Source organism: Myodes glareolus, chromosome 8 (genome assembly GCF_982192425.1).
Source record: "Myodes glareolus chromosome 8, mMyoGla1.1, whole genome shotgun sequence".
Taxonomy (NCBI): domain Eukaryota; kingdom Metazoa; phylum Chordata; class Mammalia; order Rodentia; family Cricetidae; genus Myodes; species Myodes glareolus.
Window position 1 is genome coordinate 34,617,539 of NC_142033.1, and position 24,811 is coordinate 34,642,349.

At 38.8% G+C, this 24,811-nt stretch overlaps 1 protein-coding gene and 1 non-coding gene across 4 annotated transcripts in view; one reads left to right on the top strand and one right to left on the bottom strand.

Annotated features, from left to right (window-relative positions):
• Positions 1–541: 541 nt before the first annotated feature.
• Slain2 (SLAIN family member 2) overlaps positions 542–24,811 on the bottom strand; it is a 55,412-nt gene continuing 31,142 nt past the window's right edge. The window contains exons 4-9 of one of the 3 annotated variants that reach the window (XM_085691784.2): positions 22,792–22,953; positions 21,705–22,064; positions 21,047–21,184; positions 13,037–13,117; positions 4,700–5,015; positions 542–3,513 (exon numbers count right to left, since the gene is read on the bottom strand). In XM_085691784.2, the coding sequence (XP_085547910.2) occupies positions 3,447–3,513; positions 4,700–5,015; positions 13,037–13,117; positions 21,047–21,184; positions 21,705–22,064; positions 22,792–22,953 (1,124 nt within the window). In that variant the 3' untranslated portion in view covers positions 542–3,446. The remainder of the gene's footprint in view (positions 3,514–4,699; positions 5,016–13,036; positions 13,118–21,046; positions 21,185–21,704; positions 22,065–22,791; positions 22,954–24,811) is intronic. The other 2 variants (XM_085691785.2, XM_085691786.2) reach the window with 2 other exon arrangements.
• LOC125387658 (U6 spliceosomal RNA) lies at positions 8,427–8,529 on the top strand. The gene has a single exon (XR_007227942.3). It is a non-coding gene; the product is annotated as a U6 spliceosomal RNA (small nuclear RNA).

The following is a 24,811-nucleotide window of genomic DNA, read 5'->3' on the forward strand; positions in this document are numbered from 1 at the left end:
CACTACTACAGTAAATATTTCCTAAGAGCCTCCACGTAGGTCTTCATGTTGGAGACATACATGGCTTAGATAAACTTCTCATTCATAACTGACATAAGTATACCGACAATTCAAGTGGCTCTTCAAGCTGTCTAGGGAGAGGACTTCCAGTGTGGGGTACCAGTCTTCTGTGTCATCAGTAAGACACAATTGCAGGTGCAATTGTTGTGTTACCTCCTAACACAACAAGCAGAACTCACTGCTCTCACGAACCTCCACTGTACCAGCCAGAAGAGTCACATGCTCAGCTAAACTATGCAGCTTAGCAATGCATGGGGTTTTCCTGTTGGAAACCCCAGATAACAGCTCCTGTTTGCTTTACAGATGCTTCCCTAGCTACAGATCAATTCAGAGCCAATGAAAAAGTTCCAAGAACAAACCCAATGTAACTGGAGATCACTCCAAATGATTCAAATATGAAACAAGGAGAGAGAGACTGTAGTGACCCAACCCTAGACTTCTAGTCGGGACCTGAAAGGGCAATAAGATTGGAGTCTGTGTGTTTAAAAAAAGACTGAGAAATTTATTAAGATCAACTGGAGGCAATGGGGTGGAGGAGGGGAAGAAAAGGACTCTTCCCATATTCAGAAATTAATAAAACACTTGAAAAATGAATATAAATTTAATAGTAAACATTATGGTCAGGCTGTTTATTAAGGAGGCAACCACATATTACAAGTTCGGCTATAGAAATGTTTGCAAATCAAACTTTATGTGATCTAAACGGACCATGCATCGTACTGCCAAAACTGAACACCTGTACAGTGAATTGTCAATTTAAACATACATAGTCTAGACCATCCTAGAGTTATACAAACACCTGGGGTCACATATGTATTTAATTTTCTTTGCTTTCAAAAAAACTTTTTATAAAAGTGATGTTCTGAGATAATTTAAAAAAGTATCTGACAACTATGAATGGTCCCAGTTGTACAAAATGTGATTTCCAGGGTATGAAAGCTGAGAAGTCAACGCTTCCGAGGGTTTTATAATATACAAACAAGTTTTGTAGAAAAATGATCCAGCAAATGCTTAAGAATATTTATATTTTTCCAATTCTTTACACTTTTATTAACACACTTACAAAAAATAACATCCAAACACTGAGAAAATTAAATAACTTTGGAAGCAGAGGTCATAGTTTTCTGCTGACATATAAGTGACAATTCTGGGCTGTTGGCACAAAATAATCAACATTCATAACCCCTTACTACTATATATCAAACATAAGTTAAAATCATAGGCACTAGTTTATCAAATCCACATTTTTTCTGTATGACTAACCACAGTAAATCCTTAGATTTTCCCAAACAGAAAAACTGGCAATATGCAAAGGCTTTCTAGTAAAAAGGCCATTTTTCTCTTTAGGAAACTAAAAGTCGATAGTCTGTGGTAGTACAGCAGCAGGTAAAATAATATCACCAAACTCAGATCCCAAATACAATTTTACACAAGTGATGAAATAGTTTAATTAAAAAAAAATAGATATTTTTTCTGATGCAGCCATTTAAAAACAACATTAAATAACCTGAATATTCCTTTTAAAACTGATTATCTAACTTAAAAATGTAATAGATGGTTCATTAAAGTTCTTTTAGATTATTAGATTGCAGCATTTATTATTTTTTGAAATGTCACACTGAAACAGAGACCTGTCTGCTGTGTGCACATGTGACTCCACAGAGACAGCGGCTACCTCTTTGTTCCTTAGATCTACGAGACACTCCCCACCAAAGCACCTGTTCCCCCTCCTCTGAGAAGCAACAGCTCTAGTTCTAGTTCATCATTATGGATAACCCCTCCTTTCCCCTCACCACCTTCAAATGCAAGGACACAAGTTCTTCCATTCTACACTCCAGTTCCCGGCAAGGTGGCTACTTGCACTAGCTAGTTCAAGGCCTCCCTGCTGGTCCAGCGTCAGTCCTGGCAGACTGGGTCTTTGTTATCATTAACTTGATGCTTTCCTGAGCAGGAAGCTTTCCTTCCATTTCTACTTCCAACTTACAGAACATGCTCTACTAACAGGAAACGTGTTCACATCCCTTCACCTTTATGTGACCCAATTGCCAATATCTTAGATCTGTCCAGATTAAGTATTTAAAAAACAGACCTCATTATCAAAACTGAGAAGTCAGCTCAAGTTATTTTGGTAATAATTCAATAAAACTGGGACAGCTGACTTCAAGGGGATACATACACACGTATGCCACTAGAGTGCAAGTTATTTAGCAAATTAGAGTCAGATGGATTTTACCAAACAATGCAAACATTGATGTAAGGCATAATCTAAGTCAAAAGGGACAGTATTTTAAAAAGATAGTTCATACAGTTACTCAGCTTACAGTGGATCAACACCCACATAATAACCGTTATGCCACCGAAGAGTAACAACACACTGTCATCACCAGAGACATTTGTAGATAAATGCATAGATTTCCCCTCCTCTTGCGGTATGGTTTATTCCAGGTTGTAAGCTCTGAGGTGTTGTTTTATAAAGAATAGAAACACATACAACTTGTTCTTTCACATCATAGAAACCTGGTAATGGAAACAAGATCGTTTAATTCTGTGACAGAAAACAGCATGTAAGTAAATGGGCTTCAATAGCAAAAGCCACCTTTCCTGAGCCAGGAACTGTAAAGTTTAGAGAGATTGTGCGACTGATAGTAAGCCCTTTTGGCAATCAAAACAAGCACACAAAAGTCTGAGATGTTGATGCAACGCAGTGGGCGTGCATGGTGATGCCATTTGGCGGTGGCTATATGTGAACTACGTATTTAAATCTTTTAAATAAGATGTAAAAGACTGATCATTTTCCAATGAGCCTGCAAAAGTAATTTATACAACTCTCTTAAAGACAGGGAGCATGTTTTAAGTCTTTAGCTCAAGTCTTTCCTTTCTCTCTCCCAATATTTATAATTTATTCTATCCTGAAGGACTAATAAAACAATTTAATTAGTCAGAATATTAGTTCTTGTTAACACAATATTTATTGATACTACTGGTACAGTAAAGTAGGTTGAATGTGACGTTTTGGACAACCTGAATTCACCACCTTCCCATGTACAAAGGTACTCTTCTCTTTACAAATGGGCATTTCTCTTTGGCATCCATTAGGTATTTGCCCAGATAGTGGCCTCTGTTAAATAATAAAAAAATGAACCGTGTTTCTAGTGAACAAAACTAAAAGTGACTCCATGGAGGGCGATTGCATGATTACCAAACACATCCGATGTTACATGGTAGTAAAGTGCTGCTTCATCATCTCTGCCAGTTGTGCTATTTTCGACAGAGAGGGCTGGGGTTTTACAGCCCCAAGAGTCCTGTCTGCAGAGTCTGCATAGAAAGCTGGTTTCGGTCTGGTGAGGGTCATGAAGCTGTGGACCTCTGCGCTCTGTCTCTGCTGCTCAGTAACAGCCGTCTTTCCAGCTGTCGTCTCTCGTGCTACCGTAGGTCTTAGGGGCTGGCAAGGATCTGAAAGAAAGGAAATTTTAAAGTCTGTACAAAGTACTACATACACTCTGTTACATGTCTTCATTACTTTTCAGGTAACACCGTGTCCCATGAGGGCTATTCTGGGAGCTCTAAACAACTTTCAGAACAATCTTTCCTTGCTCAGCATCTTAACAGCTTTCAAAATTTTACTACACAGAAGATGACTCCTCTCCTTTCCTGTTAACGTAGCTGCAGAATTAAAGTGAGAGGAAAGGAAGTCTCACTCTTTCCTAACACATGGACAACTAACCTATTGTCTTGTGAGACGAAATGACAACTGTGACAGCGCAGATTAGTGTCACCACCACCACGAGTGGCCGGAAGTGGGCACCAAGGAAAGGGTTTTGAAGTCAGACAAACTTGTAACTGATGGTCTTAGTAGTTTCATGTCCTCACAAAAATGACTTAATTTTACTAAATTCGTCTAAAAGAAGAACTCACTACTGTGACAGCTAGACAAGGTCAGGAGTTATTTAGTGCAGTGCACAACACAAAGCCTTTGCGTTCCACAACTAGATCTGAAACTGTGTTTATATTAAGATATAGCAAGTACGGGAATATAGTTTAAATACAAGATTGGAACGTCTTTGTTTCAAGAAAAGAAACTTTGGTGATAGCTGACGTCTGTATTTACTGATGGTGCTAATCCCCTTCTAGAAGGGTAGAGATCGTGTGGTTGGGTCACAACCTCCCTGTGAATAGAATCATTTCAAGATTAAGCAACAAAATGGGGGGAGAGGCTTAGAATCTTTTGAGGTAGAAGCTGGGTCTCCATTTATAAACACTCCACATATAACTGTGAACTAGACAAGTGTGAAAAGCACTGCTCAGCACAGGCACAACTTCCTCAATCCCCTTGTGCTTCTCTCATCCTTATCGCTGTTGTTCCTCAAATAAACAAATATCACAACAAACTCGAGTGTCTTTAACAACTTTGTCCTAGGAGTTTCCTGAGATGCTTAATCTTGTTAGGCATTTGAATAAAATTAATCTGAAATAAGAGAGTATTATGTCCAATTGAAGACTTCTTCAGAACAAGGAGGTAATGCTTTACTTAAACTGTATTAAGGTGGGGGAAGCCACCATGAGTCCCCAGACTCAGTACTGAAGGGAGACAATACTGACTTCCACAGGCTCAAGTGTGCTGAGCACATTTACCGCTTACCTGCGAACAGGCTGTGCAAGCTTGCTGCGAGGCACTGGTATGCCCCCCGCAGAAGGGGCGCTCGGCCGGGGCAGGCCGCTCCTCATTGTAGTTGTCCCTGCAGGTCTGGTTAGAGTGGCGCTGTTGATATTGCTGGAAGGGTTTGCTGGGCCTGTGTTCTGCACCACGGGAGGTCCAGGTGAGGAGGTGGTTTGTGTGAACTGTGTAGTTTCTTGGCCACCAGAACCAGAGCCATGGTTACTAAATGCTTTCACTGGCTGCCGAAGAGCCAACGGAGATGGTGCTGCGGGGGAGCGGAACTTGCCTGGAGAAGGTACTGCATGCAGAACAGCAAAGGAAAACCAGTGTTTCCAGAGGGAACCAAGTACCAGTGAAGTTACTGCTTTGTTACCGTGACAATTGAGCACTAGAACATCTAATTATGAGCCTCACATAGACGATTTCTCTGGGCAAATAGAAAAAAGGTTACTTCATAGGATTACAATTGTCCTTGAAAAAAGTACATTAAGCAGTGTATCTTGGATCCCACAACAGGAGGGGGTGGGCACCATAGGGACCAGAAAGATGGCTCAGTGGTTAAAGGGACTTGCCAAAAATACCTAGAAGCTCAAGCTCAATCTGAGGAACCTATATAAAAGTAGGACTTGACAAAGCTGTCCTCTGACCTCCACCCCCACCCCACCATTGCCTGCATGTTCACCTGCACATGCAACACACCAATAAATAACTTAAAAAGAAATATATAGACACCATTGGATTCTGTCTTACTGTAGCAACTACTAGAGTCATGTGAGAACATTCTAGAGGAAAAAGTAAGGGCTGACTATACATGTAAACATAAATCAGATGGCTATAGCCTCAAAAACATGTCTTCAGTGTAATTAAGAATAAGGAATTAACAGTTACTATTATTGTAAAAGTCAGCTCTAGAGGCACTGAGATGATTTAGTGGGTCCCGATGCTTGCCACATACATATGACAGCTGGAACTGGATCCCTGGAACCCGTGACAAAATGAGAGAAGTAATTCCTGAAACTTGTTCTGATACACATGTGCATGTAATCCAGGAGCATGTGAGTCTATAAAGTCATATAATGCCAAGTCTACTAAGAAAAATGCTTTTTTAATTAATTAAAACAATGCCAGATACATGAAATGAAATGTACAGTCTGTATTGACTTCTAAGTCAAGACAAGTCTTAAAAACATTTTATTATGGCAATAAGTCCCACTGAACTTAAGTTTAGATCTCTCGGGGTACACACCCACCGTTCTCTACTTCTTCACGTTTGAACACATCTCCTGTGAAAGCGTTTGTTTCCTCAGAAGGTCATGAACAGCAACACACAATTCAAATACAAGCTTACCATTTTTTTTTATCAAATTAGAGATGAAGCAGGGCGGAGGTAGGGGGTGGACCAGAGGCAGAAAGACAAAACTTTTCTGAAACACCTCCCTTAGTTTCAGAGGGGTTCAAACGGAGACAAAGCTTGGGTCACAGAAGTGGGTTATTCTATACTATTTTGTTTTCTCCACTTCTATCAATCCGTCTGTAGGACAAAGTGACACTAAGATATACTATAGCAATGGGAGGAAAGGAAGGCTATGTGGCTAACTTTGACCTGACTAGATTGAGAAGTGCTTATGGTTAGTGAAGCAGACTTCTAGGTGTGTTTGTAAGGACGTTTCCAGAGAGGATCAAGTAAGGCAGGGAGACGGCTCTAAATGTGGGGTGGGGGTGGGACAAAGAGATGGGGACCTGCTGGATGTAATAAAAGGAAAAGGAGGAAGCTAGCTAAAGCAAACACTCTCTGTTTCTGGCTGCCCAATGGGAGCTGCTCTCTCTGTCTCACCCTCCCTGCCTGAAACAGAGCTTAAGTAGGGCTGAGGTCAGCCTGCTGCTAGACTCTTATAAGACTGCGCAGCTGCATGAACCATTGAGTACAGTGATTTCTGCAAGGAGGAGGCCTGGAATGTTGGTTTTAAGAGTGATATGAAATGAGACAGTACTGAAGACCTATAGCTTTTTGTTGTTGTTCTGAGCATACTCTCTGAACTATAGATTAGAGAGGGTATCTCAGGCAGATCAAACTTATGAGCAGAGAAGACAAAAGCAGAACTCTGCGATATAGTGCTTTAGAGAAGAGAGCTGCTTAGAAGATCTTCAGCACTCAGCTTAGGGGTCTGCTTGAGTCTCTGGCTAGACAATGGGCTGAGTGTTTGCAGAGTGAAGCTCCATGCCTGTGGACACAGGGCTGCAGCACTACAAACTGAAAGATTGCAAAGCCGCACAAAGTTACTGTGCCTTGAGTTTCAACCAGTTACAGTAGAGTCCATACCAAATCAAGAAGTCAAAGCAGACAGGGGACACCTCTAAAAGGAGCAAGTCTTAACTAGGGAGCAGGGAAATGACATCCATATGGGACTAGACATCCATCCCTAGAATAAGATACCCAGAATCTGCTCTAACAAAGCTTTAAAACAAACATCTGAATAGATGTGTCCCAAAACTGCTCTACATGACAACAAACACAGTTTTGTGAGTAAGGCTACTGGAGCACACTCATCCAGTTGTACATAACTAGTGGTGGTTTTTGAGTTGCAGCATGAGGGTGAGAAGTTGGAATAAAGACCACATGGCCACAAACCTAAACTAGTAACTATGTGGTTTTGAGAAAAATAATTGATCCCTACTATAAAGGCTTAAACTAATTTGTAAGAAGTAAAATTACTTAACTAAAGTCCAACAATATTTAAAAAATACATTATCTATCACAGAACAATGTAAACTCCCACACTGTCCACTGTCTAGTACGTAGCCACAGAAGAACAAGGAAACAGTAATGAAGGCCAGGAAGGAAGTCAGGAGGAACAGACCAAGAAGAGACCGTGACGACTTAACTAGCAGGAAGGAGTGTACAAGGACTCCCACATAGACCCAAAGATACACACTGTTTAAAGGTGAGGAGGAGAGAAACGCATTTTCAGGAAAAGCACACGAACTTTTTAAAGATGAGGACTTGTACTCAAAATGCCCAATTTTCAATTCTGCTAAGGGATTACTAGCAACCTAAATGCTGGAGAAGCCCCAAAACTAGGAATGACAACCCAAAGCATGGAGAGTCGTCAGAAGACTCACAAGAGGACAAAGGCCCAGTATTAGTATCTTTTAGTCTATGCACCTGAGTCCCAGAATTGGGAAAAGACTATATATGTATGAACAAGGCCCTAAAACTCCTATATTTGATAAAAACTTACAGGGCCAGTCGATGGTGGACAGGCTAAGCCTGACAATCTGCATTTGATCCCTGGAACCCAGGGTTGAATGAGAGAACTGACTCCCCAAAGCTTCCTCTACCTCCACACTCATGCTGTAGCACATGCATGAACACATGCACATAAATAATAGAACAAAAAGACATACTTAAATGGACATTAAAAAAAATACCCAACCAAACAACACCCCCCCCCCCACACACACTTCGAAAGGGTAAAACAGGAAGAAAGCAGGACCTCTATACTAGGAACATCAGTCACATTTCTGAGAATCAACAACAAATTCTCCCTTTTATTGAAAACAGATTCTTTTCTTCCAACAGATTCTTTTCTTACACAATGTATCCTGATTACAGATTCCCCTCCCTATTACTCCTCCCAGGTTCTCTCCACCTCCTCTTCCATACAGAACTATTCCCTTTCTGTCTCTTAGTAGAAAAGAACAGGCTTCTGTGCTTGCTTCAGCAGCACATACAATAAAATTGGCATATACAGAGATTAGAATAGACCCAGAGCAAGGATGACATGCAAATTCATGAAGCATTCCTTAATTTTCTTTACAGCAATAATAAAATAAAACAAAACTATCACACTGGAGTTAGACAAGACAAACATTAGAAAAAAGAGCCTTAGAGAAGGCCAAGAATAGCGATCCACTTATTCCCACCCTCAGGCATCACACATCAGGAAGCTATAACACGTATGTGGAGGACCTGGTACAGACTTTGCGCACGCTGCCTGAGTCTCTGAGTTCATACGTGCTTTAATAACGTTAATATAGAGAGCCTTTCCAACAAAGAATGTTTAAAACAGGAAAGAGGGAACACGAAGGAAATGGTTCACTGGTTAAGAACACTTGCTGTTCTTGCAGAGGATCTGAGTTCAGTTCCCAGGCCCAACATGGCAGTTTACAGGACCCTCTTCTAGCTTTCACAGGTACCAGGCACGCGCATAGTACACACACATACATGCAGACAAAATATCCATATAAAGAAAATAAAACTTAAAAAAAAGAGGGACTGAAGAGATGGCTTGGTGAGTAACAGCATGGGCTCTTCCAGAGGCCATGGGCTTGATTCCCAGCAACCATGTGGCAGCTCACAACTGTCCAGACCTGAAGGATCCAGCACCCTCTGCAGTTCTGTACTCATGCACATGGTACACAGACATACATGCGGATAAACATACACATAAAAATAAATATTTGAGAAAGAGGAAAGAGGAATTAAAATATCAGATTTCTCAACAGAAACAACGTAAAACTAATGGAATAAGATCATTAAAAGTCTGCCCAAGAGGCTAGAGAGATGGCCCGGCAGTTAAGAATGTTTACTGCTCTTGCAATGGATCCAGGTTTGGTTCCCAGTAACCATATTAGGCAGTTCACAACTGCCTGTAACTCCAATTCTAGGGCATATGATGCCCTCTAACCTCTGAAGACACCTATGTGCATATGGTGCACATAAACTCACACAGGTGTGCATACACACACATAGCAAGTTTAAAAACCACACATAAAAATAAATTTTAAACTCAATATAAAGATGTTTAAGAACAGCAGAAATGAAACAACTCCCCAGACCAAAGTAAGAATTTGTTGTTAGTTTTTCCACTCAAATGTTAGAAGAATCTTTTAGGAAGAAGGAAAAGATACAAAGTGCCACCTTCAATCTGAATGAAGTCATGAGAAAAGGGCAACAGTAGTTTTATTACTGGAAGCTAGGCACTTAGAGAAAAGTGGCTATGCTTGGTGCAGTGGGCTTTGTCCTCAGAGAAGGGTATAATGATAACTCCCACACCATACCACAACATACGAAAGCCTGGATTACTAAGCAAGAATAGGCAGTTTGCAGTTGGAGAGCTTGGATTCACAAAAATAATGTAACCCTTTAGAAATCTGGTCAAAAGCTTTGGTCTTTTAATACAAAAACCACGAGATTAAATTTTTACATAAAAATGTAAAATTACACAAAACTACTTGATTCAAAAGTAAAAATGATGCGCCAGACAAGGAGATTTACGTAAGCAACAGTTTTTCTTTTATTGTAGTCTAGCTAGTGGGTTCTGCTCTTTCGGATAACATGCCTTTTGTCACATGCCTCTTCCCGACTACTCTGTTGAGATTAATTTGCTTCTATTTATTTTCTCCAGTGCTGGGAATCAAACCCAGAGCCTCCCTGATACGTGTGAGCAAGTTCTCCACCCAGAGCAAACCCCTAGTCATGTCATCTGTTTTCACCTCCTTACTACCTAGAGGCAAGCAAGTTTGTAAAAATCTGGAAATTGCAGAAAAGAAGCCCACTGTTTTCAAACAATTCCATAAGGTATTCCTCTTTTCTTTTTAAAAATATGGTATAGCCAGGCATGGTGGCACATGCCTTTAACCCTAGCACTCAAGAGGCAGAGGCAGGTGGAACTCTGGTGTTTCAGGCTAGCCTGATCTACAGAGTGAGTTCCACAGTCAGAACTACATGGAAAAGAAACCCTATCTAAAAAAAAAGAGAAAAAAGTATACATGTTTCTGGGGCAAAAGTAATGTATACATACACAGTGCAATGATGAAATCAGGGGAGTTGGCGTACCCTGACATAAATGTCGTCTCAGACATTTATTGCTTGTAGTAAGAGAATTCAATGCCTCCCTAGATATTTTGAAGTATTTAGTATAGTTTATCTTACTGTAAAAAGTACTATTTACTTTTTCCTGTTCACTTGTAACTTTGTACCCACTGTCAATCCCCACCCACTCTTTCCTTCCACTCTTCATCTCAGATATCCACTATGTTACTTTCTATTATTTGAGAATACACATTAGTGAGATGATTAAAATATTCTGTGTGTCTGGGTCATTATATATAACACAACAGCCTTAAAGCCCATCCATGTTGTCACACAAATCATGGGATTTCATCCTATTAAGAGCTTCATGCATCTCATTGTGGCCACATGTCCAAATATCCAATCATCCACTAGGACACCAAGGCTGACTTTAGTAAACAGTATTTCAATAAGCAAGGAGGTTCTTAGTCCCCCCCACTTCCCATATTTATCTTTGTTTTTCTAGAAATATTTGTATATCATTGGTTTGAACCAATAGCTTTCATTCTTATAAAAGAATGAATGTTTTTGTTTATTTCTTAAAACTAATTGTATGTATCTGTGTGTAAGTATGCGTGTGTAAGTATGCGTGTGTGTGTGTGTGTGTGTGTGTGTGTGTGTGTGTGTGTGTACCTGTGGAGGCCAGAAGAGGGCACTGGATCTCTAGTGCTAGAGCTCTAAGTGGTTATGAGCTACCTGAATGGGTGCTGGGAGCTGGGAGCTGAGCCTGACCAGGTCTTCTGGAAGCCTCATCAGCTTGTGTGCTTCACTTCTGAGCTGTTTCCAGTCAGCAGTTTTAGATTTCAACTACTGTCTTTCTCAGAAAGTAAACGTGATCTAACTTTCTTGCTGTTCTTTACCTCAACCTCCTAGGAGTTCCTTTTCTGTCAATAAAGCTATACTGTAATTGTTGCTTAAATCTCAGCTACATTTATGTTATCATGATAGAAGTACTGTTCACTGCAGCGCCAGAGACTGTAAGTATGCTTTACTTCCTTTTTGCTTATTAGATAATAGAATGCCTTTCTATAGAGCCCCAAATCATCTTCTCACTCTATAGAACTAGCCCTACACAGTGTGTTCTTCCTGACTACGGTACCAAGGCATGTGTATCTGAGTATCTAGCACGTAGTACACTAAGGCATGTGTATCTGAGTTTCTAGCACGTAGTACATTAAGCACGCACCCTATGCTACTATTTGACTATTCTCTTTCCTACAGATTCTAATCTTTTAAAAATTTTATTTATTTTTAAAACAATCTTTTCTCATCTTACAAACCAATTCCAGTTTCCACTCCCTCACCACCACCCCCCCACTCCTCAGAGAAGGCAAGGCTTCCCATGGGTAATCAAAAAATTTTGTCTGGCATATCACTTTGAGGCAGGACCAAGCCCCCCCACCCCCCCCACCACACACACATCTAGGCTGAGCATGGTACCCCTCTCCAAAGAGAATGGGCTCCAAATACGCAGTTCAAGCACTAGGGATAAATCTTGGTCCCACTGCCAGAGGCCCCACAAACTGCCTAGGCCACACAACTGTTCCCCACATTCAGAGGGCCTAGTTTGGTCCTATGCAGGTTCCCCCACTGTCATTACGGAGTCACAATCACACACTAACTCACTGTTAACACACTTAAACCTGTTTAAAAGTATACAGTGTTTTGCAATCATACTAACCACATCTTTATTTTTTTAAAAATCAAACATCAAATTTCCTCTTTCCTCAAATTTTCTTACTCTCAATAGGGAGGGAGATATCTTTCTCCACGGCTTCTGTTTATTCTGTCCCATTCTGAGACATCTGTTTATTCTCAGGACTACAAGTCTATTCTACATCACTGTTTTCTTAATTCTTCTGTCCTCTGTCTACCAAAACGCTCAATCTTTTGGAACTGATTATTGTCTAGACTTAGGGCCCAACTTTCATGTATTTCTTTAGCACTCTGTTCTTACAAAAGCTACCACTTACATAGTAAGTCTTCCAAATGTAGTCACTAACCAAAAAGACTTGTGTCTTAACTTCAATCAGCTTCTAATGCAAACTTCTCCCCTACTTATCTAACCACAGAAAAGTAAACCCAAAGACCAATATTTGAGGGAAAATATTAATAGAATGTGTGACATTTATAGTACCTATTTGTCCAATTCTCATTAATTTAAAATAATAAATCTTTGATTTTAGATTAGTAGGAAAAATGATAAATTATCACTTAATCCTTTCATAACAATTCAATACATACCTCTGAAGAAAATAGGTTTCTTCTGCAATTATCCACAATAGGGATTTAATCTGCACTATTTTATTAAGAAAAACAAACGAGCTTAGATGTGCTTTAGGCAGCACTGACTGAGAAGTCCAGGAGAGAGACTGGTCTACACTACCTGCTGACTCAGAAGTCCAGAAGGAGAGACTGGCCTACACTACCTGCTGGAATCACACTCAAGCACAGGCTGCAGTTACCTCGTTTTGTAGACGAACTTGGAAGCAACTGTCTGGCTTTGAGGGAAGTACGAGGCAAATTTTTCAGCCTTTGAGAAGCTGTTGAAAAACAAGGAAGTGTAATATTTGCCAGGAAGAACAAGGTAAAGGCTACAGCTTCTGTAAACTTCAACACTTACTGAAATTTAAAAGCTATCAAGGAACAGAAACCACTGAGATAAATGCGTTAGAACTCCAGAAGTGCAAGAATTTTTAAGTGATGCTTCGTGCATTGAGTTGGAAAAGAAAAGGGGCAGAAGTCTTAGTGCCATTGCATATTTTTAGACTTAAGTTTTTTTTTTTTTGGTAGATTAAAAAAAAAAACTCTAATATGTCAATTGGCCAGGACATCAAAGAGAAAACAAGCTACCAGCAAACATGCTACAGATGCAAAGAATATAAACACAATGATAAAAGTGATGAATATAAGCACACAGAATAGAAAATAAACACAGTACTCATTTGATGCAAAAAAAAAAAAGACCACATTTTGGCAAAGCAATTATTGGTAGATTTACTGCTCCAAAATCAAACAGTAATTTCCATTCTCAAAAAGGAGAAGAAAACTCAGAACCAGGCAAGTCCTTGCACAACCTGGCAGCTTTAATGTGTTCAATGTTATCTTGATGTAAAATCCAACTAATTTGTACCTCAGGCAGGGTAGTAGCATGTCTGGTCTGAGGTCCTATAGTCTATGCATGCATGTTTGTTGTGTGCATGCGTGTGTTTGTGCGAGTGTGAGTGTGTTGAGGAGGTCTACATGAGTTAGGACATCTGCTTTGTAATGTGATCAAGGAGGACTGCTGAAGTCTCAAACTTCCAGTCTATTGACTATACTAAAACTTCCAAAACTGGCATGTAAGACAGCCCAGCATTGTGCAGAGTGAAGAAGGGCCAACTATTGCAATATAGAGTTACTCTGCTCCAGTCCCATTCTAATCCCCTAGTTAAGTAGTTCGAAATCGCCATCTTTTGGTCTTGTAGGATGTGTAGAAAGATAGGCTTTCTACACCTTAGGAATTATATCAAAAAATAAAAACAAATAACAAAACACCAATGTTCTATTCCTTCAAGTCTGTGTAGGGATCAAAGGTCATCATAAAAAAGATCATCAGGTGGTAAAAGGATACTGGCTGTAACACCAGAGAGAAGGGTAAAGTCTGTTATCTCTATCAGAGCCAAAACACTACTATTTCCCTGAGATAATCAACTTTAAGAAACTGGCTGACTTCTAATTTTGCAGCACTCCAAACCTTACTGTAGTGACATAATGTTTGATGCCAATGTAACTCAAACATGGTCAGGCAAATAAGCAAAAACTTCTCCAGACTTGGGGAAGAAAAAGCTGTTACTTTATACCTATAACCACAACATTATAAGATACTATTCACCTATTTATTTGTCCACATGTTCTCTGTCATCCATATTCCTTCCTTACTTTCCTTCCATCCTTCCCTCCCTCCCTCCCTCCTTCCGTCCTTCCTTCCTTCCAGCCAGCCAGCCAGCCAGCCACCCACCCACCCGTTGATCCATTCATACATCTTGATTTTCATTTATACAAACAGGGGAGTATCTCAGGTACCCTGTTTGGGTAAAACAGCCTCAGGAGCCAGCTAGGAACTTTTCTTATTCTTATGAAATTATTTAGGAAAGAAAAATTATTTTTATGGAATATGTAGTAAAGGAGAGAATGAAAATAAAGTAGCAAAATATCTAGCCTTCCAGACAGTGATGGCCACAAGGCAGGAAAGGAGGATGGGGAGAAGACTGGAGTTGCAATTATATACAGGTAATCCATAAAGACTTTTAAAAGAGGACATCTGCTCAGAGATCAGTGAAGAGTGGGAAGAGTTGTGTGGGGTCTGGAGAAGGCATTCCAGAGGGAGGAAGAAGCAACAGTAGAGAATGCTGAGACCGGACATGCCAAGTGTTTAAAGAACAGAAGGAGGCTCAGTTGTAAAGGACCACAAACGAAAAGCAAAGAATTATTGTTGGCAAACTATGAGCCATTATTTTTTTCTATCTTACTTTTAAAATTAAAAATCTTAATTGTGTGTGTATATGACCACACACGCACGCCACGGCAAATGTATGTCAGAGGACAACTTGCAGGAGTCATTTCTCTCCTTCTACCACATGGGGCCCAGGGTTGCTGAACTCAGGCCATCAGGCCTCCATGCTGAGTTTGATGTCTCTCCTGCTTCCATAGCAGCTCTGGCTCCCCACTCCTAGCTATGGGGAAGTCTAGGCTATCTGACATATAAATTCTCAGTGCTTGGACTATCACGTATACTCAACCATTTCTACTGAATAATCACAGTGACCGACAACTGTACAAAATGTAGAGATTTAAAGTTATATTAAATTTGCATTTGCCTAAAAATCAATTGAGACACAGTGAGAGTCTGAGCCTCCAACTAAGATGTATTCAATCAAAATGCCTAATAATAACGGCCCCAAATCACCACATTTATAAAATCTTTCTTTTTTTGATTAAGGTAACTGATCCAGTATTACTTATTAAACTGATGGTCCTTAAACATTTTTTCTAGTCTTAGACTAGCCAATTATATAAGTATTGCATATAATAGGATATATTTTAATTCATGTTTCAAAATAATGCAAAGCTGGAGAATATTAGTGTTTTGGTAGTAGGTAAAACCTTGAGGAAATTCCTTCCTTGTGAACCTTAGGAGGCTACATAAAGGTTATCAACCACCCAGTTACTTCGTAGGTGAGTGGAGCAGAGCGCAGTATTGGTCCTATCTGCCTCCTCTGGGACACACTCTGCGTCCATGTAAAACTGTTCCTGTATTGGGCAAATTATCTACACTTCAGTCTCAAATCATGTCCCAATAGAGCCATCCAAGAGTGTTTTCCTAGAGGTCTATGCATGCAAATTAGGCTGGGAGCAGTCTGCTGACAGTCGTGGGAGGTGCTGGGGAAAACACTTTGGTTTCAGTTGGGTCACACTCTAGATAGGTGGTCCTGAATAATTAACTTGACTACGTAGAACCCTGCTCTCTACAAAAACAAATGTGTATTTGGGAAGCTCAAATGCTATAATACATGTAAAAATACCTTAACCATTATAAATTAGTAATCAAGCTTCTACTATATAAAAAAAAAGATTGCCTTGAGGTTTTCATCTATTCCTTTTCGTTCCTTATAAGCCAATACTTACTGTATTTTTCTTTAAACTTAAGCCCATACTCTGGTAATGTTAGGAAGTAAGTTACTATCCTTTTGAAAACTTCTGCCTCTGATAACGCCTCTCCCTTTAGCTGAAGAAACTGAGAAAATGCTCTGGTTTTCTTAAACTTTTTAAGTTACTCACATTTTACAAATATCAACATTAAAAATACATTAGCACTGTTATAATGCCCATATTTGAATGCCAGCATCCACAATAATGCAGCCATAGCAAATAAGCATATAAGAATAGTGACTGGCATAGTGACAAGGCAAAAGAAGTGGGCCAGTGGGTAGAAATCAGCAGCCTTGCAAAGTTAGTCTCATGCAGACCAGCAAGTGAGAACTAAAGCTTTACCATTCATAGCTGAAGAAAGAATTATTTAAAACAAAATGAAACATCTATTAAATTAATAACTGGAGTGTATAGTGAAATGTACCAATTCCTTATATAAAATACATAAAAATTGTTGCTATATTTTTACATATACTTTTTAACTTATTTGATTAAAGTATATATTAAAGTAAAAATTATGAAAACTTTAATTATATAACTATACATATATAAAGCACAATTACACATTTTATTAAAAATATGCAAAACAACAATAGATAACCTTTAAAAAATTGTGATGTATTAACTTTAAACAAAAATCTAAATTTTTACAGTATACTTAAAAGTTTTAAGCTTGTTAATATTCTGGATTTCTATTTTCTAAACACATTTGTAATTATAAGTGAGTATTACTGTAGCTACAAATGTTAAGAGAGAACAAGTAGAGACAATTCCCATTGTGGTTTTTCACGACAGGGTTTCTCTTTGTAACAGCCCTGGTTGTTGGTTGTCCTGGAACTTACTCTCTAGACCAGGCTGGCCTCCAGCTCAGAGATCCACTTGCCTCTGCCTCCCAAGAGCTGGGAGTAAAGGCGTGTGCCACCACCGCCCAGCCAGTATATACAGTTTTAAAAGGATGATGATCTAACTCTTTTGCCTATATAATTTATCAAATGTTGAAATTAAACTCTGTAAAACTACACAAATGTTTCCCATATAATGAACTAATAACCAGAAAACTATTACGTTTTCCCTATACCTGTTCTTAATTATAAACTACTAGGAAGAAACGAAAAATAATTCTAGAATAATATGACTATATAATGGCAATTCTATTGCTAAAGAAAGCAGGTAATTATAAAAAAACTTTAGTATACATTTTTCTATCGATATGTTAATAGATATGATTTCAGTCTTAGTTTCCTAATCTGTTCATTGCCATAAAGCTTTAGGATGCTAAAATAGTCTAAGTAATGGGACGAGGATAGAGAGAGGATTTAGGCAGAGCTGGTTTTATCACACAGGACGCTGTTTGAAGATTTGTCATATAGAATTTTGAAAATCAAGATCTTAATAACTGAAGCTAAATAGAATAGCATGCCTGAAGGCGAAGTGCACATCTCCACTCTATGTAGAGATGCTATAAAGAGCATGGCTGTAATGCATGTGAGGACTATGACTCACTCAAAACGAGTTCATGTCATATTAACTAATACTGCAGACTGTTTTTCATTACTGGGTAAGTATTTGAGGGGGAAGCCCCTAGAAACAAGCTATTTTCACGTGTCAAAATAATTTGTGGGTTTAAAGACATAAAACCCACTATTCTCTAATCAAAGATAGTAAACTTCAAATTCTACTTTTAAATTCTTTTTAAAATTTTATAAATTCATGTTTCCTATACCAATTATTACTACCACAATGAGTATCTTAACACTTAAAAACAGTATCAACTCTTCAGTAAGTGGAACATGAAAGTTTATTTGTACAGAAAACATTTCATTATATACCCAATGGAATAAGGCATATAAATCTTGAGTAACAATTTTCCACACAGCTTTAAAATGTAGTTTCAAGCTCAAAAAAAAAAAGAAATATTTCTGCATGATCTTTATACCTTGGTAATAAACCACAGATATAACAAGTCTCTATAGGGATTACACATTCTTGAGCTGGATCAACAGTTTGAACACTAACCTGTCATTTGTTAAGATGTATAACCATAGGTAGGTTATTTATATATTATAGCGAGATAATTCCAACAGTTCATTTTAGATTGGCTTATTATTATTAACTTAAAAAAATTTTAACCTAAGGGTGCTTTGCTTGCATGATTATCTGTGTACTGTGTGCATATCTGGTGCTCAAGGAGGACACAGGTGGGCACTGGATGCTCTGAGACTGGAGTTACAGATGGTCATGAACAGTCAGATAGAAGCTGGGAATTCAACTCGGGTCCTCTGGAAGTGTACCCAGTGTTCTTAATAGAAAAGCCATCTTTTAGGCCAGGCAGTAGTGGCGCAAGTCTTTAATCCCAGTACTCGGGAGGCAGAGGCAGATGAATCTCTGTGAGTTCAAAGCCAGCCTGGTCTACTGAGTGAGTTCCAGGACAGGCTCCAAAGCTACACAGCTCCCTGTCTTGAAAAACAAAACAAAACCAAAAAGGGAGGGAGGGAGGGAGGAAGGGAGGGATGGAGGGAGGGAGGGAGGAAGAGGGAGGGAAGGAGGAAGAGAGAAGGAAGGAAGGAAGGAAGGAAGGAAGGAAGGAAGGAAGGAAGGAAGGAAGGAAGGAAGGAAGGAAGTCATCTTTCTAGATCCCTTGATTGGTCTGATTGTATATTCATGCCTACCTTAGTTGGTAAGCAGCAAATGTTTCACAAACCACAGCCCTTTTATAATAAGCCTGCATGCAATGCACAGATGTTACTAATGCATGGTTGCTAATGTATAGTGTTTCCTGAATCCCTTACTTGGGCTGTGTTTGGCCAACCTGACTTAGAAGTTATCACTGTGTACCTGTTTGGTCTTTGTCTATACTGCATGTGTCATCTTTATAACACTTATCAGTCTCGCTCCTTTCTTTCCATTACATTATCCTCAACACTCTTCTGTGGAGTGCCTGCTACGTGCTGGGACAGCCATTTTGTTAAGAACTTTCGTGGTTTTACTATGACAGCTGTTCTTTCTGAAGGACCATTACTGCTTTTGCTAATGCTCTATGAAAAGGCTGCTGGGGCTTTTAGTTTTGGACTCCAGTGCTATTTTCTCCCCTAAATTTCATCATTTTTAATGTAAAATACTGAACAATTTAAAGTTTTAAGAAATCTGTCATGCTAGAGTAGGAATGCCCTGTCATAATACTTCCTGTCACAAAACAAAGGCAAACACTACAGCTAAAGATTTGAAAAAATTATCTCCATGAAGAAAGACCTATCACATTCCTTGGTTAGTATTTACTCAGTTACCAAAAATAAAATTATAGTCAGCACGCATCTGCATCTTACTCTGTAGACCAGACTGGCTTTAAGCTCACAGATTTGGTTACTCTGCCTCCTGGTGCTGGGATAAAAGGTGTGAACTACCAGACCAGGCCTCAAATTCATTTATTCTATATTCTATTTGAGTTCAGATTTAACTCAATAGTTAATTCCCCAAATATTATAAATAAAGAAATGTTGGCTAATTCTTAAAAAATGAAAGTTTTGGTAACTTACTACCTCAAATTTAAACTATTATACAAGCCAATCAGAAATAGGGACTAATCTGACATCTGCACTGATTAAATGTTATATTGTTTACAAATACATCTTTGGCAGACAGAGATTAATCAAGTAAAAAATACAAAAGTCATATGAACAGATGTAGATATTAAGTGAGATTATACATATCCTTATAAAATATTTTTATTTCACAAAGAAAAGCCACAAGTTCAGTTTTGCTACAGATTTAATAGGCTATTATTAAACCAATTACTTTTATGATATGGTATTAAATATGTAATAATAAACTTTAATTTTGTTTTACTTCTGTGGCAGTGGGGATAAAATCCAGTTCTCATACGTGCTCATCAAATACTAGCACTGAGCTGTTTCTCCAGCTCTAGAAAGTCTAAAAGGGAAGATTTTTAAAGAAAATCTATTTTATAAGATATATACTTGGATAGCGACTATCTACTTCTATAAATAAAAGCAAAGTATATCCTTTTTAAAAAACAGACTTTAAAATTGTTTATTCAATCCTTATTAGTAATAAAAGCTTGACTTTTTGCTCTGTGACAGAATTATGCTACATAAATACAGGCATTTCTATGGTAGCACAACACACACACTCCTTGAGAGCCTTAAATTATACAGTATTGCATATTAAAAACTGATGGATCTTAACTGAGATTGGTGATACACACTTTTAATCCCATCATGTGGGGGACAGAGGCAGGAGGAGATCTGTGATCAAGGCCAGCCTAGTCTACATTGTGAGTTCCAGGACAGCCAGGGCTATACAGAGACCCTGTCTCAAAACTAGAAAAGAAAAAAAAACACAAAACAAAGATGATCTCTAGCAAGAGGAAGTAGAAACCACAGAGAGTGTCATGCAATTATAAAAACTGTAAATATTTTATAAAAAGACAATATTTAAATTTTATTACAGAATTACCCTTTTAGTTTTACTCTATTTTTTATTTAAAAATCTAAATCTAGTCACTGGTGGGCAGGAGGGAGTGCTGCATGCAGCACGGTGCAGGCGTAGAGGTTGGACATCACCTTTTCTACCACGTGAGTTCCAGGTACTTAACTCAGGCTGCCGGCTTGCCAACAAGTGCCTTCACCGGCTGAGCCACCTTGCTGGCCACACAAAATCATATTGCAGTAATAATTTAATATAGTTATTCAGCACAAAATCAATCTCTAAGTTTCATTTTCTGCTCCTGAATGCCACTTAAAAGTGTAAGGAAAGGAAGTACTTACTGGCTGAGGCCTGAGGCTGCATTCGAGGTATTCCTCCGTTTGGCACTTGGAAGTTGGAGTCGCTTCTGCTGCTCTTCACCGAGTCAACTTGTGTGTTTGATGTTCGTGATAGGTTTGGAAGACTGCGCCTAAGTTTCTCTACAATAATGGGATTTGAAATAAATAGCAATAAAAAAACAAGCTATTCTTTCAGATATTAAGTATAATACAAAGTAAAATGATACATTTAAATATTTCTTTCTGTATACTGTAAAAGTAACAGGAAATGAAAGAAAAGGAAGAAAGAAAGAAAGAAAAGAAAAGAGGGAGGAAAAAACAACCATACCCAGAGGCTATAAATGAATGAAATAACAGCATCCTTAAAAAAAACTATAAATTATATAACCAAATTTAAAGAAATAAAGGCCACTCCATGAGTAAAATAAAAAAGCAAACCCCTTAAAAATTCCCATGTCCTCTTATAATCCTGTAGTATGGCTTGGAACTCCTATTACTAACTGACAGATACGTAGTTTCATAAAGTTAAATTTACTTTTTCTCATGCTTGTATTAATAAAATGGTGAACATGACTATTTGAAGTAAAAAAATATTTGGGAAAAATGCATTATTTTTACACTAAAATATGGGCACGTTATTCTCCAAGCTCTGTTGTTTTACCTTCATTTTTAACATTGCTTGTCTGTAAATCTGTGGGATGGCCCTGGAGGGAAAGGCGAGGCTGCTGCAAACGGCTGATCATAGGCTGTGGGGACACTCTGCTGTATTCTATTCCCCGGGCAGGAGAGCGTGAACGAGGCGAATTTCTAGGCGACTGCTTAGGAGATGGTCGGGGTGAGTTGCGTGGTGATGGCGAAAACCTGTTAACAGCAGGGTATACTGCATGGTGCATACTATCATCTTCATCATCCAAGCTCTGTGCATCCAGTTCTTGATCACTGAAAGTGCCCCGCCTCGTAGAATTGCAAGATGAACCAGAACTGCGCCGAGAGGTGGTGGCTGCATATTCTTGCCGGAGACCTAACAACAGTGAATTTCTATTTATTCCTTTGATTGTATTTTCAAACATTTAAATATAGTAAATGATTACTATTGAGAAATTCGACTTAAGTGTGTAAAGTATAAAGAAAATTCTTTCCACATGGTGATCTTGAAAAAAAAAATTCTTTTTCTACTTCTAGACATCCTTCTATATAAAGATGCAAAGTTATTTTTAAACTGAATGATTATGTACTATTTGTTTAATTCCAAGACTTTTTGAATCCGGAGTCTAAGTAACAAGGTGAAGCCATAAATTAAAACAAACAAACAAAAACCAAGTTCTACTATATAAACACAGACACTCAACCTTGGGCTGAAGGAACACCGAGGGAAGAACTACTATGCAGGCAGTGAACAGAACACATTAGCAAACAACCTTTAGAGGAAGTTAAATGGGGGCGGAATTTAAGTACATCTTCAGCAAGTGGTACTAGCTACAGCATCCACAAAAACGGATCTTAGAATCAGAATCAGGTCTTTATATCATGACTTTATGCACAGAAACTGCTATTGAAGGGGCAAGATCTAGGGCATCTTTTAAGACCATAAATCCCTGGAGAAAGTAGCTCAGTGAGGAGCACATATTAAGATGAATCCCCAGGAACTACAAAATAAAAAACAAGTAACCACTCCAAATCCTTAGAACTTCTAGGTTCATGTAGCCCTGTAGTAACAAAAATCTCAACTTTCAGCAATTAAAACTTACTTTCTTCCTGCATCCGGGCTAGAATCTGCACATCAGTTACATCATTTAGCTTATAGTTGGATCCAATTGAATCTTCATCTAGTTCTGAAGCACTTAACTCGCTATCTATAGAGGATTGAGGGCTGAGCGGAGGATTTCTATCTGATGAACTTTTGAAGTTACCTTTAGAAAAAGGAAAACACATCAAACTTTAGTAAAGAAAAAAAACTGAGTTAAACATCTGCTGCAGCAAGTAGCCAAATAATTACATCCCTTGATTCAGTTTTTATTCTGCCATTTACACATATAAAATTCTTAAAAACTAAATTAGAAACTGACCTCATTAGAAGAAAAGGGATATAGAGACTCCGTGACCTACCATGTCACAAATACAAAACATCTTTTAAGTATAACCTACTCATTTCGCACAAAACAATTATGCTTTCAGCCAGTAACTGCAAAGCAGGTGATTCAGTAACTACAGACTAGACCAGTTCTCAACCTTCCTAATGCTGCAAACTTTTAACACAGTTCTTCATGTGTGGTGACCTCAACCATAAAATTATTTTTGTTGTTACTTCATAACTGCAACTTTGCTACTGTTATGAATTGTGATGTAAATATCCATGTTTTCCAATGGTCTTAGGAGACTCCCATGAGAAGGTCCCAACCTACAGGTTGAGAACTGCTGCCCAAAGGGGTCACAACCCACAGGTTGAGAACTACTAGGCTAGAGTCTTTCATCTTTTACAAGATACGTAGGGAAACCATTCTGTAAGTAAATGATGCAGTGCTTTTTCCTCTCAAATTCAGTCATTTGCACCATAACCTTTTCCTTGAAGAAAAAATTTACTTTTCTTAAACAACAAAACTAACTGAGAAAAGTGTATTTCTTAAATATTTAAAAACCAACCGAAAAAAGAACACTAAGTTAATCTGTCATGCTTGCCAAATTAGAAATGGGAACCAAAATGTTCTGATGTTTGATAGTGAAGTACACTAGATGGTAGGCAAGAAAATAAGTAGATTTTTTAAAATGTACTCTATTACTTAGACCAAAAGGAGGTCAGAAAACTGCAGGGACAAGGAATTCATACCGGCAAAAACCTAGCACGCTTCTCAGGAAACACTTTCATGGTGACCCAGCTTTCTGAAGAAAGAGTAAAAGCTCAACACTCCCACTAATGTGCCTAATACAGATTTAGAACATACTGTCACAGTTTGTAGCTTCTTATCTATTCATTTAAATATTCACTCATATTTTATGTGCATTGATATTTTGCCTTAATGTATGTCTTGGTAAGGGTGTCAGGTCCCCTGGAACTGGAGTTATAGATAGCCATGAACCACCATGCAGATGCTGGGAATTGAACAGGGGTCCTCTGGAAGAGCAGTCTTAACCACTAAGCCATCTCTCCAGTCCTGTAGCTTTCTTTTTTTTTTTTTAAAGATTTATTTATTTATTATGTGCATGGTGTTCTCCCTGCATGCATGTCTGCATGACAGAAGAGGACACCAGAACTCATTATAGACGGTTGTGAGCCACCATGTGGTTGCTGGGAATTGAACTCAGGATCTCTGGAAGACTAACCAGTGCTCTTAACCTCTGAGTCATTTCTCCAGCCCCACTCCCTCCCTCCCCCCCGCTCGCTTTTTTTAAAGACAGGGTTCTACTTTGTAATATAAATTGTCCTTGAAATTACTATGTAACCTAGGTTAGCCTCAAACTTGCAATCATCCTGCCTCAGCCTCCCAAGTGCAAGGACTACGGGCATGTATTATATCATGTTCATCTAGTTTTCCAAAAATCTTCACCATTACAGTCAATTCCCCACAAGCATGGCTCCAGACTTGCCCGAGATCCCTCTCTGTCCAGGAACCACCTTCGTGAGTAAGTAGCTACAACCCTCTCCGAGGCCCCAGCTGTACCCTTCTGTCTGTAGCCATCTCCACACCACGGGCCTACTTCCAGATCAGTGACCTACTTTCTGGAAAACCTTTGACCCTCCTTTCCTTTTCCATCCTTTCCTCTGACTGCTGC